This window comes from Astyanax mexicanus, chromosome 4, assembly GCF_023375975.1.
Source record: "Astyanax mexicanus isolate ESR-SI-001 chromosome 4, AstMex3_surface, whole genome shotgun sequence".
Classification (NCBI taxonomy): domain Eukaryota; kingdom Metazoa; phylum Chordata; class Actinopteri; order Characiformes; family Acestrorhamphidae; genus Astyanax; species Astyanax mexicanus.
This window is the reverse complement of record NC_064411.1, coordinates 27,960,630-27,981,360: the sequence shown is the minus strand read 5'-3', so window position 1 is coordinate 27,981,360 and position 20,731 is coordinate 27,960,630. Positions and strand designations below refer to the sequence as shown.

Below are 20,731 nucleotides of genomic sequence, written 5' to 3'. Positions count from 1 at the left end.
AACAGCCAATCAGCTTGCAAAGGAGGGTCAGTGTGGGGAAGCCCCCCCCCCCCCCGTCGCTGTGAGTTCAGGCAGCTAGTCGGAGCTGCTGATGTTAAAACATATCTGGATATTCAGGGATTTTTCTAAAAGAAAGGTAACGGTAGGCTAATCATGTAAACTGTGATGATATTTTTCTGATAGCTGCTTAAAAATACTCCTCTCCAAAATAAAACACACAGATTAAACCTTTTAAAATAAAAAAATACAGCTTGTGACTCAGTTTAAGCAGAAATGTGGAGAGGACCGAAATTAACTGAACTAATCAGGGGTGGAGTGATCAAAAGGAAGAAGTATTAATTAAAATTTATTGTGTAGGCCACTTAGGACTAATTTTTACTGATGAAACATATCTGGTCCATGTCCTTTTAGTAAAAGCTCATGATACTATTTTTAGGTCACCAACAGTAATTTTGCAGAATTTGTGCACCCTTTGTTCAATTTTAAATCCATTAAATAAATAAAAAATATATCATATAAAAGAGTGCATTTATTACAAAAAAGACATGAAATCTTAATTTTTTTTTAAATATATAGAAAAGGGTTTTTAATTTGGCTGTATTAAAAGAATGACATATGTAGGAATGTCCACAACATTTCAGATTCTAATAATCTAATTGTAGTGTGTAAGTGGTTCACTTGTGGTAATTTTAGATTTTTTGTAAACCTGTCTTAAAATGTAAGGGATACTGAACCTTCGTTGGGCTGGTGGGACGGCATTAAGCGTACAGAGGAAAATATCCCTTATTTTTAAATCTGAAACTTGACAGGTATGGGCTAGATAACTGAAAAGCCGAGATTCTAAGCTTTAAAATGGCATATTGGGTGTCTATATTGAACCTATAACTATTCATAAACACAGCCAGATATTAAATATTATAAATTTCTGGCCCGCCGGCGGGCCAGGGCTAGTAAATCTTAATAACGCTACAGACAGAGTGTATCTTGACTAACTCCACTAACCTGTCGACTTCTCAGCTCTTTGTAGAGATCAGGGTGCTTGTCTGCTAAATGCGTAGCCAGGTTGCTGGTGTTCCCTCCTCTGCACTGGATAGACTTATAACACCGTTTATAAACTGGGTTTGTGGTGTTGGTCGGATTCCCTTCTTCATCAGCGATGTAAGCAAAATTTGCCCACACTTCACTCCTCGCGCCCGTTTTGTCCACAAGTCGCGGACGAGAGACATCTGTTATTTTAGACGTCGCCATTCTACACTCGCCGCTGCTCTCTCTCGCTGCTGCTCTGCTGGCTTGCGCGTGCGTGTGTCGCTCAAGCGAGTCAAATGAATCGATTCACACGTGAATCGATTCATTTGTTCAGAACACTAAGTTTATCTGAATCCTGCCACACCGACTGCTGCGGTGTGAATCAGTTTTCTTATGAACTGAATCAAATCGCGCCTACTAATTTGACTCATTTGAAGCTAGTGACTGGGCTATATAGTATCGAAAGCATCGAACGCTAAAGAACCGAATCGTTTGTGATGACGTAGTATCGAAAAAGAATCGAACCTTCGGTACACCGTGCAACTCTAATCCTAGGAGACCTATAGGATCCCCGGTGACTGAAGAGAGAGTGATGCGCTGGCTGTTGTCAGTCACAAACTTGGCCACTTCCTCCGTCGCTAGCTCGGGCCGTATCAGTGAGACTGACGAGCCCGTGTCCACCAGCGCGTTCACAGTCACTCCATTCAATGTGCATTTCAGGAAATAGCCGCTGAGTCCGGCAGTTCCGGAATCAGATCCCGAGGGTAAGCATAGTGTTCCTGGGGCCACCGTAACCCTCACTGGGTGGTCCCGGCTCCGTTTCCCGGCCGGCTGCAGTGCGCTCGCTTGTGGCCACGCCCCCCACAGCGCCAGCACTCCAGTTGGGCATCAGACCGGCAGCCACACACACAACCCAGAGCCGCCACAATATGTTACACAGCATATGATTTTTGTGAAGCATGAGAAATGAGTGAATGAGACATTTAAAAAAATAAACTGTAAACTGACTTTCTTCAGTGTTTCTTCTGTTACTCCAAAAGTTGTATATAAAAAAAACTTATTCAACTCAAAGAATCATTCTTACACTAAATGACTACAAACTAGAAAGAAGTCCAGTCCATCTGTAAATGAATTCTGATTAGTACAAATGATAAATCTAGATCTCTCTATGGAGTTTTTACTGGTCAGAATTGCAGTGTTGATATTTGGAATAACAATACCGGTACCTGCAGTTTGTAGTAGTAAACATTAGAGAGCAAAACCCCATGTGAATTAATGGGAACATGAATAATCAGGATTACATTAAGGATATTTGATCTTGGTAATGTGTCTATTTTATGATTTCATTGATCTGCAAATATGTGTTACTACTGAACCTGTTATGTTTATATCTGATATGAGATTGTGTACTAGAAAAAAAACAACAAATTAAACACGAAGTGAATTTCATTCTTCACCTATAAATGGCAATGTTACTTTAATACTGTAAAAGTGTTAAACCAAAATACTCTGTAAAGCATTAAGTTTTGATGGTTTTTGCGACTACACTTGAGGATACTTTCAAAGTTCTTGAACTTTTGATCGACCTTCATTTCATTAAGCTGTTTTTTTTACTTAGTTTAGTAGTTCTTTCCATAATATGGATTAGAACATTAGAGCTGAAGAGCCAAACTTTAGATTTAAATTTGAATTTAAAATAATTATTTTAGAGCAATTCTATTGGTCAATTCATCCCAACATGTAAAGAAAACCTAATTCACATTATGTAACATAGTAAAAGCAGTAAAAGTGGTGATACAAGGTTTTGTTCAGTGAAATTCTGTAAAAACTAAATTTCCTGCCTCCTGAATAACGACTCTTGCATTGTTTTTGAGGTAATTTTTAAATCAGAAAAAAATTTAAACAAACCCAGATCTTCACCTGAGGCACCGTTAAAGTTCTGCTCTACTCCTGTAGGTTAATATCACCATCTAACGGCAATAAAATGTAACAACAAGTCCAAACACTACTTTGTTTAAAATAGATAAATATATAACACATAAAACAATAACACATATAGAGGTCAAATGTGGATTTTAAATAGTACTGCTACGCAAAAGCACCTATTGGAAAACCAACACGGCATGCTCAAGTGAAATAAGTGTTGTAGTGTTTGTATGCGTCTATAGGATACTAGAAAAACATATAGGAATATTATGTGCTTACTTTACATTGGCGAAATGATTTACAAGAATAACAGAAATCATATTGAGATTTTTCATAATTTATATTTGATTATATTTATATTTACCTAAAATAATTCTCCCATCTAATCTCCTAAAATTACTTAAAATAAGCTTTGCAGTTAGTTCAGTCAGTAGTCCTCTAACAATAAATAAAAAAAAGCATCTCATTGTTTTACATAAACACCAGATGGGTCAATATAATAACATACATTTGTGCCCGCTAAAATATTGAGATTTTTTTTTTTACAATATCGAGATTATTTTTTTTTACATTAACAAGAATAGTTTTTTACAATATCGAGATCATTTTTTACAATATTGAGGTCATTTTTTACAATATTAAGATTTATTTTGTACAATATTGAGATCTTTTTTAATATGGAGACCTTTTTTTTTACAATATCAAGATTTTTTTTAGCAATATCGAGATTTTTTTTTATAAAATTGTCAGCCTGAACCAAGCACGTGGGCCAAAAGCAGGAAGTGCAGCTCGGTGATTTCCTGTGTGTAAATGACGTGTGTTTGCACACGAGCCGAAGACAAAGCGAGCGGAGAGCAGTGCTGAGCGCAGCGCCGCGGGAAAAGCGCTTAATTCAGACCGAGCTGAGCGACCCCGCTCCGGTAAGCAGCTGGAGATCAGAGCCGCGGAGCTCCGCTTTATAACCGCGTGTTTATTACCGCGTTTAACCCACAGCTTCAGACCCCGGAGCCTCCGCTCCAGGCCCGGCAGACCTTACATACAGAGAGAGAGAGAGAGTTCCTCATCTGTTACTCACTTTACACTGATTTAACTCTTCAACTCTTCTTATTTATACCAGTTATAACTCAGTAATTACTGCTGTAAACTCGCCTCTAAACTGTTTAACTACAGACTGTAGCTAACACTCAGTAACTGCTGTGTTCTGAGAAAACGCTGCAGTAGAGCTGCTCAGCATATGGCGAGTTTAACAGGTTCAACATCAGGATCAGCAGAAGACCTTTAACTGAATCTCTAATAAACAGGGTTAGCAGGGTTAATTTAAAATCTGTTACAGGTTTACTGATTACTGAATCTGTTAAAAATGTAATTGCAACAAGATCTGAAGTACTATTTTTTATGGTTTATCTAATTACTTAGGATTACTTTTGTATTTCCTGTCTTTTCAAATAAAGATCAAATAAAAACTTAAATATTCAGTAAATTATATAACCTAAACATTTACAAAAATCCATCCTGTGTCTTCACTGAATACCAAGTGATCCTCAAGTCTTTATTAAATAAGTCTCCTGTCTCCTAATACATTTTTTTACCATTACAGCTGGAACAGAACTTAATGTTTAGTATTTGTAAATCTCTAATCAAAACATAAATGTTTGACATTCATTACCTGATTATGTTAGACATAAGTTGTTTTCACTTGTCAGCATTTGGTCTAGTTTCATTTAAAAAAAAGTCTGAACTGCTGGTCTTGTTCTGGTCTGGTTTGCTGGTTTATGCTGTATTTAAAAAAATGTTTTGTCATGTTAACAGGAGATGTATGAGATTTGTCTTGAGTTATTGTGACTAATAAGGATGTTTACTCATCATGTTTACATCAGAAAGAAAGTGTGTATAAAGTGATCTATGTTCTACATTAAAAATCATGGCAAGCAACATTTCACAAAATATGTGCTTACTCAGATTGTTCTTTTTAGGATGTGATGTAATTCTTGCCAGTAATCTCTCTATATTTATCATGAATTTATATATTATGATTATGTAATGCTGTTACATCCGTTCATCCTACTCCTGGTGATAATGTTTTAGGGATAGATAGTTAACGTCTTGGACTTGTAACTACTTTAGATTCTAATACTTAAGATTAATTTACTAGCTGCTCACAACTCTGTATATGTGTGGCAAGCTGTTTTAGCCTAGTGATACAAATCATAATCTGTTTATACTATAAATCTGTATATCTGTTTATACTAAAATAAACTTAAATTACAGATTTCTGTAATGCAGCTATTACTGGTTTGGTAGACCATCTAATTTTATGTATGAGCTACAGCTACAATATTTTTTACTTGTAATAATATTAAATTTTGAAATTTAAAATTTTGATTTACATAAATCTTGCTCTTTCCAATTACAAATAACTATAGTTACTTTTTGCTATTAGAAATTTAAATATCTAGATATCACCATTGTAATTCTGACTAGCAAAATGTAGTTGTAACTAGTAGTACTGTGCTTTTGGGAGATTTAGGTGAAGTTTTAGATATCTTAATATTTTTATTTTATTACTATCTAAAACTAGAGTTTTATTAACCAGAATTACGCTGTAAATATCAGGAATTATGGTAATAATGAATATCATAAAAACAGGATTTTTTAGTAGGTGAAATGTAATCATAGAAATGACAGAGTGAGATTGAATGTACATCAATGATTTATGCATGTTATCACGTTATGATCATTTGCACAAATAACTCCTTTTTCCTATCATTTCTTCTCCAGGTTAAAATGTTGCCTGCCAGGGCACATGTCCTGGCACTGATTTCCCTGACGCTGTTTTGGGCATGCTCAGTGGAAGTGTCCGCAGACTGTGGCCCTGTTTCTGTGAAGACAGACAGTCGGCTGGCGGAGCAGACGCAGCAGCAGCACCTGCATGCCCTCTTTATGAAATATGGACAGAATGGCAGCATCTCATTGGCTGGTCTCCAGAGGTTGCTGGAGGGGGTGGGGCTAGACCGAATCAGGAAAGTAATAGTGCAGCATCATGGAAACAGCCACAACCGCACACACTCGCATTCGCACTCACATTCACACACACACAAACACGCCACACAAACGCACACCGCTGCCAGCAAAAAGGACAGTAGTGGTTCTCCTGTGGAGAAGACAGACTCCGCCCCCAGCGTGTCCCATGATACCACTTCCGGGAAGAAGAGCCAAACTGACGCTCACCACAATCTGTACATGAAGAGAGCTCCTGACGCGACTGCACTTCTGACCACGCCCTCTTATGCCACAAAGTCTCGTAGAGTGAACCGCAGCGCAAACTACAACCTCATGCAGGACGTGGAACTCCCTCAGCCTAATACAACTCAATCTAACCACACTCAGCCGACTGGGACTGAGACTACGCCACACCTGGATGACCACGACCATGACCACGACCATGACCACGACCATGACCACGACCATGATCACGATCACGACCACGATCACGACCACGATCACGACCATGATCACGACCATGACCAGAGAAGCTCCGGTCAAGAGGTACACATACAATCACACTAACTGTATTTAAAATCCAGAATACTTAAGCAAAATGAAAACCTATAATATCAAGAATCCCTATATACACCCTATATACAAATACATACAGTGATTCTTTAATTGTCTCCAACAAAGGTTATATGCACACATTCTAAAATTTGTGTGCTTTAAATTGGTTCAGATCTGTGAACAAGCATTCTTCCCTTTCTCATACTCTGTACCATCCCATATCCTAAATGATGCGTATCATTTGATCTCGCATTTTCCTCATGTTGTCCTAGATTTATGTTTGTGTGTGAGCGCGTGTGTGAGCGCGTGTGTGCGTGACTGCTCACGCTGTCAGTTTGTTTGTGTTATGTACGAATTCTAATCCAGCAAACTACCTTACCGAGCTACATTTTACTACATTCATCCCATTAATTTTACTTTAAACTGTCAAAACAGAGTCATTGTGCTTTCTCTCTCTCTCTCTCTCTCTCTCTCTCTCCCACACACACAAAGACACACACTTGTATTTTAATTTATTTCCTCCATTAAAGCTCTCAGTTAAACTTAGTAACTCAACACATTTCAATATTATCATATTTCCCTGAGATAAACACAAAACATTATACTTAATTTGTACACAGATTAGCCACAACATGAAAACCAGCTCTCTATGTACATTACACTGATCAGCCACAACATTATCATCTTTTCATTTCTGCTCTCCTTGTAGTTGGTTTCAATATTACCCTAAAAACAATAATCTTAGGTTTTTGTATTAATCATTTGATTTATTAAAATAACTATGAACTATAAATATAAATCATGTCAAAGTAAAAAGATAATTTACTTTAAAAGTACCAAGTAGTCATGCAGTGAGAAAATAAAAATCCTGTACTGAAGGAAAAGATGCATCAAGACTCATCGATAATCATTCAATAATCACATTGCAGATCTCTGAATCACAATTAAAACGGATCACAAGATGCCTAGAGTTTCCCACCCCTACTTTACACCTACCTCACCTAGTGCTGTGAACCACAGTGCAGACCAAAATTTATTCTGACCAAAAAAGTAGTGTGTGTTTTCGGTCAGGATCTATCGAATCAAGATCTGGTTTGTTTTTTTTAAGTGTGCAAGCATTTTTACAGATGGTTCAGGCTGTCGTCAACTGTTAAACAATAGAAGAAGAAAAAGGACTACTGTAGAGAAACCATGGTTTAATAAAAAAAAATAAAAAAAATGAGGGGAATTTGTTATGCTTATTCTTCGAGATTGACCTGCATAAAAAGATGACTTGAATTCTGGCTGGGAGGCAGAATTTGGCACAACAACTGGACAGGCAACTTGCAGAACCTACAAGATGTGCTTCTACAAAATACTCAGTGTAAAGTATATATAGAGAGAGATGCAGCACACACAGGTGATGATAACAGGATGTAGCAGAGTTTTTTAGTGCGCTTAGACTGTAACTAAACTGGAGTGTAAACCAAAACTAACTGGACTAATTGTATACGATACAATGTAACAAACATGTGAATCTGTGTTCGGACTCTGGTGTGGACTTCAGTCGTGAAAACGCCCTAAGTTTTGAGATTCAGAAGCACACCTGCTGTATTTCTGTGGTGGTTCCCACAGTGGGAAAAGCTTCTGGTCTCTGTTGGTTTTCTTCTGCAAGATAAAGAAAAACAAATAGAAAGCGTTTGATTCAGGGCCACAGAGAGCAGAGCTTCTGCTCAGAAAAATTTAAAGGAATACTGCAGCATTTCGGTGCTCAGACAATTTTAGCAAACTACTGTAGTCTACTTTTTAATTTGTTGTCTAAGTTTAAAAAAAAAAAAAACATTTTTGGTGCCATATTGGAACAGAATTGTGGACTGCAATAGAGAGGTCAGAGTTAAAAACAGCAACATCTCACTTTTCTCCCCAATTTGACTATGCCGTTTATTCCACCCACTCAGCTGTACTCCCCTATCACTAGTAATGCCCCAACAAGAGGAGTGTAAAAACTAGCACATGCCTCCCGAGTAGCATCACAACGCGTTTGGAAGAAAGCGCAGCGACTCGGTTTCGATACATCAGCTCACAGATGTTTTGTGCTGACCGGCATTACATTTGGATTGATGAGCGAAGAGCGCTCCAAATTCCCACCAGAGAGAGCAAGGCCAATCGTGCTCTCTCTGGGCTCTGGCAGATGATGGCGAGTTGCATAACTGGGATTCGAACCAGCGACTTCCAGCGAACCAGCGATTCGAACCAATATATCCCGATCATGGTGATAGCGACTTAGTGTGCTGAACCAGTCAGAGATGTTATATTTAATATTTTTAATGTAAAAGATGCATATAAATAATGTAAATAAATGCCTGGGAGAACAAAAAGGAGACATGGTTAATGGGTATTATAATCGTCACAAAGGCTAAACTATAAAACCATCAAATCCTTCCAAAAATGAGATTTTACTTTGCACTTTACAGAACAAGTTCGAACTTGAAAATAAGCTTACAATAAACATCACTAGCACTCCATGTTTAGCAGCTTTATAGGGATATTAGGACAGCAGTTGCTTATTTACTGGTGAGTAAATACTGTAATATAGTAAAGCAGGAATGTGTCCAACATGTGAACTTTTTATAGCTAATAAATGCAGATGACCATCTTTCTGTTTCAGTAACCCAAATAATTTCTCTCTCTTTCTCTTTTTATCAGTGCCAGAATGCCACCACTATTCTGGAGTTACATGGCATGTCCCAGGAAGTGATTCTGTCTGTGCAGGACTTCAGCTTCCTCTGTCCGGCTCTGCTCCTACAGATCGATTCCAAGTCCTGCTTTATGCATGCTGACAACCTGTCAGGTTAGAGCTTGAGTTCTGTCATTGGATCAATATATATGTTTATGAAAAAGTAAAAACATCTTTGCTGTCTGGTTGCAGTATGATTTGTAGCTCTGACCGTTCCCATAGGCTTTAATGACAAATCAAAAGTTAATTCTCCAAGTGCTAATATTGATTGATAGTAGGCCTGTCGCTATAACTATGTTATTGACCTATCACACGATAATTTATTTAATCGCGATAATTTTTGCAGACGCTGATAACAGCCATGGGCCGCGTGAGTTTGTTTACATGAAAACGAGTCGCGCTATCGTTTAGGAAACACACAGCGGAGCAAACGTTTGCTTGCGAACGTATTCGAGGACTTTCTCTTAACTAAACCACTTTAGAGAGCATTTAGAAGGTTTTTTAGAAGGTCCGGATGGACTTACGGTGTGGGAGTATTTTGGTTTTAAGCCAAATGAGCAGGGAGAACCATCAACGCGAATCAGTCAGTATGTTGACTTGTTTCAAAACAATGGAAACAAAGCTGAGATCCCATTTAAAGCACAACTATCCAGCCCAATTTTCCGAGCTGAATACTGAATATGAATATTGTTACCCCAGAAAGATCCTGCCTCAAGCCCCACAGGGTGAACATGCTGGTGTTCCTTGCTCTGAATTTGTCTGACAGTTACTTTAAAAAAATACAATAGACCTTAAAAATAGATACACTAACAAATTTAACACGGCTCCCTTTACAAAATTAAATGTTTAAATAAATAGTTCCATTAACACTATAAACAAAACTAAAATACTCGATGTTTAAGTATTCAAAGAGATATTTTTTAAAAGTTCTATTGCACAAGTAAGATACAAGTTTAATATAAATTTACTATTCCTGAAACCATTATAGGCATTACAGTATGAAAATCAGCCACAATTTCCTTTCTTTCTCCAGTTAACAAATACATTTAAATCATCCTTCAAGCTACAGTATTAATATATTTAAAAGGGCTGTAGTTACAGCTCTATTTTACTGGGATTTTTCTGTGACTGTCCTGTTCCACACGGCGCCCCGCAGCGCCCTCTAGTGCATACTGGTTCAAGTTCACCCCACGGTATACCCAATGAACCGGTATACCGCCCAGCACTATTTTACAGGAAGTGAAGCAAAGGTATCATGCTTATGTACAGTTATTAACTTAGACAGATACTGTTTTATATTTAGTAATGAAGCCGTGTTTTGGAACTGTAATAGTAAAAATGTATCGCTCTCTTCCAGATTATAAGAATCAGCACCACCATCATTCCCACAACCATCATCATCATGATCACCATGATCACCATGAAAACACTGACACAACCCAGAAGAGTTCTCCCATTCAGATCGGTAAGTATAGAATATGTATGTACATATTAGGGGTGTAAGAAAACTGTATACTGTATACATTTTTAGGTATTAATTTCTATGCAGTTACTATGCATGTGTTAATGCATGTATGTACATTTTGTGGTAGATCTTTGTTACTGTTGCTTTATGTTTCCTACTTTTTATTTTACTATTATTTTATGCAAAACTAGGGTCTTGGTAAATGTTCATAGATTTGTTTTCCTTTTAAATATATATAACTTATTAATTCTTAATAAAACTTTCTAAACTTTAAAAAAATGTATTTTGTTGCAGTAGTTTATTAATGAATTTATTTTTTTCATAAATGCAATGTTTATTGCCAAAAATATTATCACACAAATACCCTGAAATATCTTGATATCATTCTGGGGCCACTTATAATCACTGTATCTCAATATATTTGATTGTATATTGTCAATACAGAGTCCTGAGGCATACATATGACATAACTGTACAAAAATGTATATAAGGAGACCTGTATAATATACCTATTCATTCTATAAAATCAAATCAAATGTACAGCAAAAGGGTTTATAGCAGGGATATGGGCCAAGAAGGAGTCTTTGCCAACATGTGGTGTTTTTGTGCATGTGTGTGTGTGTGTTACAGCTTGGATTGGGGGTTTTCTTGCCATCACTATAATCAGCTTGCTGGCTCTGGTGGGCGTGGTCTTAATTCCACTCATGGACCGAGTCTGTTTCAACTTCCTGCTCAGCTTCTTGGTGGCCCTTGCTGTGGGAACACTCAGCGGAGACGCCTTTCTGCACCTTATACCCCATGTACGATAAGTACTCATACATACTCATGTAGAATTAACCCCGTTGTGTGTTCTGAGTTATAAGATTACACATTTATAGCAGTGTGGCTTCAGTCTCTGATTGGCAGTTTCTCCTATCAGTCTCAGGGAAACCACAAGCATAACCATCCTGTCAATGAAAGCTTGGAGCACAGTCATCATGGTGAAGAGGAGGATTCTTTGAAGCCTGTTTGGACTGGGCTGACTGCGCTGGGAGGGGTCTATGTCATGTTCCTCATCGAGCACTTCCTGACCCTCGCTAAAATGTATAAGGACAAAAAAAAGGTCAGACGAACAGAGTCTCACACACATACACACACTACAGTTTTACTGCTGCTGTAGTTTTTTACACTATGTAATTAAGCAGTACACCGACACCTGTAACCTCTGTTCAAAAGCAAAACATACAAAAAAGGAAGTCAGAAAGTTCGGGGCCTTTCTTACGCATGCTGTGTCTGACTCTGTGCTGAGTGTCCAGCAGAGATGTTCACAAGTCTTTTTCATAAGGTCTCATGTCTCTTCTGGTTGTAAGAAGTCCTCGATCGTCTTCTGCCATCCAGTCTGCAAAAAAATACTGTCCAGCTATTTTTTAAGAGTTTACTGTATTATAAACAACATGTAAAATGAATTAGGCTGTTAATTATAGTAATATGAACTATATATATATATTGCTAACAATTCTGTTTGTAGCAAAGCTAATCTAATCAAAAATTTTAACATTGTTTTTTAAGCAGGAGAATAAATGGATTCTCAACACTGAAATATATAATGTATCTTCCCAATTTTTTCACGGAACACAAGAAATAATCTAACAAAATAGCTCACAAACTATAAACACACATACACATTAGCTTTGGCAACCTATTAACCTAGCATATTAACTTTGCAAACTTTTGCGATTCTTTTGTTGGTGCCACCTGGGTTAAGTTTTAAAACTAAACATAATTACAAAGGGGAGCGGCAAACAGTAGCAGGTGCAGATGCATTGGTCGCAATAGTGTTCTCATCTGAGGTACTAGTGCGTGAGGCCCACACCTGTGTTAAAGGGTTACCATGGTTACTATTAAAAAAAAGTTAAGGAAGCTTGTCAGACTTTTCAAAGCTTCCTCAGTGATGTGCCAAAAAAAGAACATCTAATAATTGTTCATGAGTCCCAAAACATGATTCCAAGTCAGGTCTGAAGTCTTTTGAGCACAAGTTCAAGTCGAGTTTGGGGTGTTTTTTTGTTTTTTGTTTTTTTTTAGTATGAGTTTGAGTCACGTCAAAAGTATTTTAAGCACGAGTTCTAGCCGAGTTGGGAGTCTTTTGAGCGTGAGTTCGAGTCTGGAGTCTTTTAAACACGAGTTTGAGTCAATTCTAAAGTCTTGTGAGCACGAGTTTGAGTCGAGTCTGAAGTGTCTGTGTCAAAAACTTGAGTCCCCATCTCTGCAGTCCAGTACTCCAGCTAAAAGCCCAATAGACTATATTTTTCTTATATTTTACTCACTTTTCTGAAGCACTGTATACCCACTACCGTAAAACCCATTAAATATCCATGTGAATATCTTGCAGTCACAAATCCTACACTATAATAATGAGGCCAACTGTAAATGTGTGTGTTTTGCTTGCAGGTGCAAAAGAGGGCAGATTTGTCTAATGAAATCTTGGAGTCTGAGAAAGTGCCAGCTCTGGAAGACGTTGATGTCAAACCATTAGATGGTAAGAACTTTGCATGTGTTTTTTTTTTTTTTTCCATGTGACTGGATATAACTGAATGCAACATCTCTCTCTCTCCTTCTTTCTTTCTTTAAAAGAAACAAAAGGATACCAGAAACAACAAATTGTTCAAAAAACCAGACTCATATCTGCGCAACTCTTGGTTACATTTTTTGAGCTACACATACAGAAGTATTGCGTAATGCGTGTGTAACACAACATTCCAGAGATCTCTGCATGGAGTTGTAGAGGTTCCTAATGGTGTCTAGTGATAATGCATCCTGTGCAGCTTGAATATTCTCACACAGTTCCTGCAGATTTTGCTGCACTAGGGCTGGAGTGCTGGTTGCAAGTTGAAAGACAGGTGGAAGCTGGTGATTGGTTGAGAAAAGAGTGACAAGCACAGGAGTTTCCTTCTAGAACTAGCACTGAGCTTATAGTTCTGCTGGAATGGCACAATCCAGTGTTTGTTCAGAAAAAAAGTAGGTCTACTGGTTGGGCTGGTAGCTGTTAACGGAGCCTCCACACACGGTGGAGACGCCCAACAAATCCTTGTGTTAAACGTGTTCTACGCTATTTCTTTATGTGTTGCTCAAACAATATTGTCCATATCAGTCATTTTTTGCTTCTCATAACTTTAAACTATTTTCTAAATAGCATTGGAGTCCCATACTTCCTCTGGATACATTATATAATCCTTCTGGAGTCTATAATATAAAATCTCTATTTCTTTAGATTCTGAGGCAAACGGCGGGCATTCGTGTGGACCAGGCCTACCAGAGGAAGAGGAAGTGATGTTATCTCAGAGCGGCTACACAGATGAAGACTGTGAGAACAAGTGCCATTCCCACTTCCACGACACTGTTGGCCAGTCAGATGAACAGCATCACCACCACCACGACTACCACCACATTCTACACCACCACCACTCTCAGAACCACCACCCACACACCCACACTCATCGACACACACAGTCATACACTGTCCAGCACTTTGAGCAGGCTGGGGTGGCCACCCTCGCCTGGATGGTCATCATGGGGGATGGTCTGCATAACTTCAGCGATGGACTGGCTATAGGTAACCTACACACATTCATTCACATAGAAAAGCTTCAATGCAGCGAATTGCAAATTAAACAGGTCTCAAAGTTATACAAAGTTCAATTTAAAGACGTTACACTAAATACTATCGCTAAACAATCTTTGTTGTATGTTTTATATTCAGGAGCAGCATTTACAGAAGGCTTGTCCAGTGGTCTCAGTACATCAGTTGCTGTATTCTGCCATGAGCTTCCTCATGAACTGGGTAAGAACATGCTTATTTCATTACAATAGTGATAACTACTTAATTGCACTAAACTATTCATGTGTGATTTTAAGAGAAAATGTAATAAACTTGCTTAGCCCTGTTTTATATAGTGCTACACACACTTATTTAGACAGGTCCAACATTATTTGGTACTGTAACTTTGTACAGTGTTGTTTAAAAGTTTGTAAATCCTTTGGAATTTTCTTAAAGTAGATAATGAGAAACAAATAAAACAAAAAAACTTGACTTGCTCAATTTTTTTTTTTTTATGAAAATGATCCAGTATGCATATCTTTGAGTGAACCTTTAGGATTAGCAAAAAATCTGAAGGTGAAACTGGACAGATGTGAGCGGGCAGATTTTTCAAAGTCTGAACTTCACAACATAATTTTGGAAGTGTATCATGTCAGGAACAAGAATTGTTGATGCTCATCAGGCTGGAAAACATTACTAAATCATGAATAAAAAAAATTGTATCTACCAGTCCACAAACAGACAGATTGTCTACAAATAGAGGAGCTTCAAGACCATTATTACCCTCCCTAGAAGTGATCCACCAACCAGGAAGGGGTGTAATAGTCCACAATGTCACAAAGAACCTTAAGAGAACTTCTAAGCAATTAAAGGCCTTTCTCATATTGGCTAACATTAATTTTAATGTCCATGAGTCCACCATCAGGAAATCACTGAACAACAGTAGAGTGCATGGCAGGGTTAGGTCTGGTTTATGCTTCTGCGGCGAGTCATCGTGTGCGTAAGCTAAGGCAAATGGTCTGTGTTTATGTGTAGAATACGCATATGCTCAACGCATAAGTATTAATTGGCCTTTACAAAGGCCAGCAATGTTTTACAGAACAGAAATGAGAAGCGTTTTGTTTGTAGACAAGGAAAACCCTGCAGTCCAGCATAAAAATCTTATCATGATGAAACATGATGGTGGTACAGCTTGCTATCATCACTGAGGGAACAATGAGTTCTGAGAATGTCAGGATGTCTGTCTGTGAGCTGACTGTCACGAGAATGTGAATCATGCAGCAAGACAATGACCCTAAACATGCAAGTAGGTATTCCAAAGAATCATTAAAGAAGAATAAGATTAATGTTTTAAAATGGTCCAATAATTTCCTGACATATTAATCCAGGAGAAAAGTTGTGGAAGGAGCTGAAGCAGCAGTTAATGTGAGGAAACCCTCTAATGTAACAGATTTGATGCTGTTTTGTATGGAGGGATGGGCTAAAAATTCTCCAAGCCAGTGTGCAGGACTAATCAACAGTTTATGTGCAGTTATTGATGCACAAGGGAGGGAACACCAGATACTGAAGGCATAGGTTCACATACTTTTACGTACTTTTTCACAAATATGTGATATTGGATGATTTTCCTTAATAAATTAGTGCACTGCTCTGTCAAATGTATGTGATTTGTTCCTTTTTATCTGCTTTTAGGGTTTGTGTGAAAATCTCAGAGGTTTTAGGTTAAGAAAATGAGAAAATTCTGAAGGGTTTGCAACCTTTCAAGCACTGTTGTACCTCTAGGATCAACCACATAGTATCATTCATGCTAATGTCAGACAAGATAATCCTCTCTAGAGTGCTACAGTACCATTTTCTCTTTCTTTGCAGGTGATTTTGCTGTGCTGCTAAAGGCTGGGATGTCTGTAAAACAAGCCATTCTCTATAATCTGCTCTCTGCAATGATGGGCTACCTGGGGATGATTACAGGCATTCTGATTGGTCACTATGCAGAGAATGTGGCCATGTGGATCTTTGCCCTCACTGCTGGGCTCTTCATGTATGTTGCACTGGTGGACATGGTGAGTATTATACACCTTATTTCCACATTATGCAATTACCACATTTTTCACACTATAAGGTGCACCAATTTATAAGGCACACTATAAAAAAAATCTATTTTCTGGTCTATTTTCATACATAAGGCACACCGGATTTTAAGGCGCATTAAGCGACACTAGTAAGGTACAGGGGTATCGCCATGTTTTCAGCAGGTCTTGCTGCTATGTGGCGAAACCTGAAAAGCTAAGCTAAGCTAAGTTAAGTGAACAAAACTGTATTTCTTAAAAAAAAAAAAAATTCTTTGTAAGTCAAACAAGCGCTAGATATTAATATACACAAATTTATTTTCTAAATATGGTTTATTTGGGTGAGTAAAGCACTTCCATTTATTTACAGTCAGCTTAGATTTCCAGATTTTCATTAAGTTTGGGTGTAGGAGCATTAGCATTAGCAGCTGTCCGCTAGCGCTAGCCAGCTACACTAAGGAACCCTGAGTGTTCTGGTTAGCCAGAGCTGTATTAGCTAGCAGTCAGTCCCATGTATCTTGTTTTAACCCCGGCTAGCAGTGCTAGTTAGCAGATAGCAGCAGTCTACAGGCCGACAATACTCACCTCTGATTGGCGAAAGAGCTAGCTTGTAGTGTGGTTAGCGGCTAATGCTAATAGTGCTCCAGCAGTGATAGCCAGGGTTAGAAGGAGGCTATAGGCCGACAGTACGCACCTGAATGGCAAAAAAGCTAGTGCTTAGCGCTGTAAGCAGCTAATGCTAATATTGTTCCAACAGTGCTAGCCAGGTTTAGCACCAGGCTATAGGCCGATAATACTCACCTCTGCACGGCGAAAGAGCTAGTGCTTAGTGCTGTTAGCAGCTAATGCTAATGCTGCTCTAGCAGTGCTAGCCAGGATTAGCAGCAGGCTACAGGCCGATAATACACCCCTCTGCACGGTAAAAGAGCTAGTGCTTAGCGCTGTTAGCAGCTAATGCTAATGCTAATGATTGCTCCAGCAGTGCTAGCCAGGATTAACAGCAGGCTACAGGCTGATAATACTCACCTCTGAACGGCGGAAGAGCTAGCGTTTAGCGCGGTTAGTGGCTAATGCTAATACTGTTCCAGCAGTGCTAGCCAGGATTAGCAGCAGGCTATAGGCCGATAATACTCACCTCTGCACGGCGGAAGAGCTAGCGTTTAGCGCGGTTAGTGGCTAATGCTAAAGCAGTTCCAGCACTGTTAGCCAGGGTTAGCAGCAGGCCACAGGCCGATAATACTCACCTCTGAATAGTGAAAGAGCTAGCTCTTAGCGTGGTTAGCAGCTAATGCTAATACTGGACTGAGGATTTTTGGGAAAATTAAAAGATTTTTATTGCACCTTATAGTGCAAAAAATATGGTATTCATCACCTGCTGTACAGCACAGTCTCTGATTGGCTCGTTTGATCTGTGTATGTTTTTTAGGTCCCGGAGATGCTGCACAACAATGCCAGTGAGGCGGGCTTCAGTCACTGCGGGTTTTTTGTTCTACAGAATGCCGGGATTCTGCTCGGCTTTGGCATCATGCTACTAATTGCCTTGTTTGAGCACAAGATTCAACTCAACATTGACTTCTGATTCCATGCCTAGCTGTTACACCATTAATTCATTCTTACAACCTCCTTCTTACGACCTGCTACAGCCTTGTTGTGTATGTTTAACTTACGTGGATGTTCTGTTACTTCTGTACTTTATGTTCAGGTAAAATAACTGCTGATTGTTACCTGCTTAAACACTGTCTCAAAACTGCTACAAGCTACTCTCTGTCATTATGTAATCACTGAAAGTGATCCACAGCCATTCCGTCAGTGAAGCGTTGAGAAGGCTTCATTGGAGAATACATCAGATTGTTCAGCTGTCAGTATTAGATGCTAAAGTAAACGTTACTGTAGAGTTTCTTTTTTGATACTAATATTTCATGCGGTACCTTGTTGGGTTATGTTTGAATGTATATACCTACCAGCCATGATGTTAACAACCTCTTATCTCTACTTACTGTAGTCCTGTATCTGTTTCTTTGCATACTTTTATTATTATTCTCCTCCTTTCATCCTGTTCTTCAATCATGATCAGGCCCCCACAGGAGAGAAAACCACCACAGAGCAGCTATTATTATAATTTGGGTGGTGGATCATTTATTTCCCAGCACTGCAGTGATTAGTAGTGATTAGCATGGTGGTGGTGTATGAGGTGTTAGTGTGTGTTGTGCTGGTACAGTGAGTGGATCAGATACAGAAGTGCTGCTGGATGTTTTAAACACTGTGTTTAATCACTCACTTTCCTTTACTCTATTAGATACTACTAGCTCTAGCTACTCCATCTTGTAGATAAAGTAAAGTCAGAGACAGAAGCTCTGAATCTATTGCTGGATGGGTTGTCTGTCATTCTTATATCCCTCATCAGTGCTCACAGGACATTGCCCCAGGACACTGTTGGCTGAATGATACACTCCAGAAAACAAATATATCACCCACCACCCAAATAATAATAGCTGCTATGTGGTGGTCTCTCTTCTGTGGGGTCCTAACCATTGAAGAACAGGATGAAAAAAAAGAATAATTAAGTATGCAGAAAACAGAAGGACTACAGAATGTCTTATATGATCAGTGGAGCTGATTAAATAGACAATAAGTGTAGAAATGTGTGTAGGTGGTGTTAATGTTGTAGCTGATTGACGTACATGTATGTGTATATAAGTTAAAAAAATGTTTTTTTGTGTACTGTCTTTCACATTCCAGTAAAGATTCCAGAGAATCTTAACAGTTTGTGCTCTGTTTTCACTCACCTTTTTGCATTATCACTAATAATTTTTTGGCAGTTAAGATTTAGTTTAATGGTATTTCCATACTTGTGTGGCATCATTGCTGCCAAACTAAAAACCAATTCATGATAAATGGAAATAAAAACTATTCAATGATTTGCATCTCTCCTAATGCTATATTTTACATACCACATTAACACATTTTTCACACTATAAGGTGCACCGATTTATAAGGCAAACTATTAATAAACGTCTATTTTAATACATAAGGTGCATGAAGCAACACTAGTGAGGCACAGGGGTGTCACCATGTTTTCAGCAGGTCTTGCTGCTTTGTGGCGAGACCTGAAAAGTTAAGTTAAGCTAAGTAAACAAAACTGTAATTATTTTTAAGTCAAACAAGCGCTGGATGTTAATGTACACAAATTTATTTTCTGAAAACGGTTTATTTGGGTGAGTAAAGCGCTTCCATTTCTTTACAGTCAGCTTAGATTTCCAGATTTTCATTAGGTCTGGGTGTAGGAGCATTAGCCAGCTACGCTAAGGAACCCTGAGTGTTCTGGTAAGCCAGGGCTATATTAGCTAGCAGTCAGTCCCATGTAGCTCTGTAATTCCAGCTAGCAGTGCTAGTTAGCAGATAATGGCAAGCTACAGGCCGATAATATTCACCTCTGAACAGCAAAAGAGCTAGTGCTTAAGTTAAAAAGTGTACTGTCTTTCATATTCCAGTAAAGATTCCAGAGAATCTTAACAGTTTGTGTTCTGTTTTCACTCACCTTTTACGTTATCAGTAATAATTTTTTGGCATTTAAGATTTAATTTAATGGTATTTCCATACTTGTGTGGCGAGATTGCTACCAAACTAAAAACCTATTCGTGATAAATGGAAATAAAAACTATTCAATGATTTGCATCTCTCCTAATGCTATATTTTACTCACAGAACACACATCCAACATTCAAAGTAAGACTTTTAATCATTTTATTAAACACATTAACTCAATAAGTCTTGATGGCAGCATTGAGATGGAGCAAAAAAAATGCTGGAGAAGTAACTGTTACTAAATAGTAGCAATTTGCAACTAACATGAGTATAAAGAGCATTTTAGCTCTTTAAAAATTAGGTTCACCCAAAACCTCTGGTTCTGTCAAAAACAGTCAAATATTTATTACACCATGTAAAAAAAAAAAAGACCAGACAGACCAAGTCCAGACGGCCTGTACTGGATGCTGATAATCTTCGGGGCCTCAGGCATCACTGTGTTAAAGGTGACATTACATTACATAGCATTTAGCGGTCGCTTTTATCCAAAACAACTTGACAGGGCTTAAAGGAGACCCGGCTGAATAGTGGCATAGAAGGAAGGAATGGAGGGGGAGCAGAAAATGAGGTTAGAAGTAGTTAGTTTGTTAGAGGTGTTAGGAGAGTAAGTGCTATTTTAAGAGCTCTGTCTTCAGGAGTTTATTAAAGATAGTGAGAGATTCTCCTGATCTGGTAGTAGAAGGTAGTTAGTTAGAGGTGTTAGGAGAGTAAGTGCTCTTTGAAGAGCTCTGTCTTCAGGAGTTTCTTAAAGATAGTGAGAGACGCTCCTGATCTGGTAGTAGAAGGTAGTTACCCACTAAACAAAGAGACGTTGAAACG

At 38.4% G+C, this 20,731-nt stretch overlaps 1 protein-coding gene across 2 annotated transcripts; it reads left to right on the top strand.

Annotated features, from left to right (window-relative positions):
• Positions 1-3,717: 3,717 nt before the first annotated feature.
• On the top strand, positions 3,718-19,841 carry slc39a6 (solute carrier family 39 member 6). Of its 2 annotated transcripts, XR_007438610.1 has the most exons (12): positions 3,745-3,872; positions 5,731-6,498; positions 9,193-9,337; positions 10,581-10,688; positions 11,319-11,488; positions 11,608-11,790; positions 13,116-13,203; positions 13,936-14,277; positions 14,425-14,505; positions 16,132-16,322; positions 17,755-19,044; positions 19,798-19,841. XR_007438610.1 is itself a non-coding variant. In XM_007237631.4 (11 exons), the coding sequence occupies exons 2-11, from the start codon at positions 5,737-5,739 to the stop codon at positions 17,905-17,907; spliced, it is 2,223 nt and encodes a 740-aa protein (XP_007237693.3). In that variant the 5' UTR covers positions 3,718-3,872; positions 5,731-5,736; the 3' UTR covers positions 17,908-19,841. The 2 variants fall into 2 exon arrangements, 1 of the variants encoding a protein (XP_007237693.3); XM_007237631.4 differs by having other exon boundaries at positions 3,718-3,872; positions 17,755-19,841.
• The last annotated feature ends 890 nt before the right edge of the window (positions 19,842-20,731 follow it).

What these genes read in the sequence shown, in the direction of transcription:
- slc39a6 (XM_007237631.4), top strand. Translation starts at nt 5,737, where the DNA reads ATGTTGCCTGCCAGGGCACATGTCCTGGCACTGATTTCCCTGACGCTG. An exon ending in AGAGAAGCTCCGGTCAAGAG is followed by an intron (nt 6,499 to 9,192) that starts GTACACATACAA and finishes TCTTTTTATCAG; the next exon opens with TGCCAGAATGCCACCACTAT. An exon ending in GCATGCTGACAACCTGTCAG is followed by an intron (nt 9,338 to 10,580) that starts GTTAGAGCTTGA and finishes GCTCTCTTCCAG; the next exon opens with ATTATAAGAATCAGCACCAC.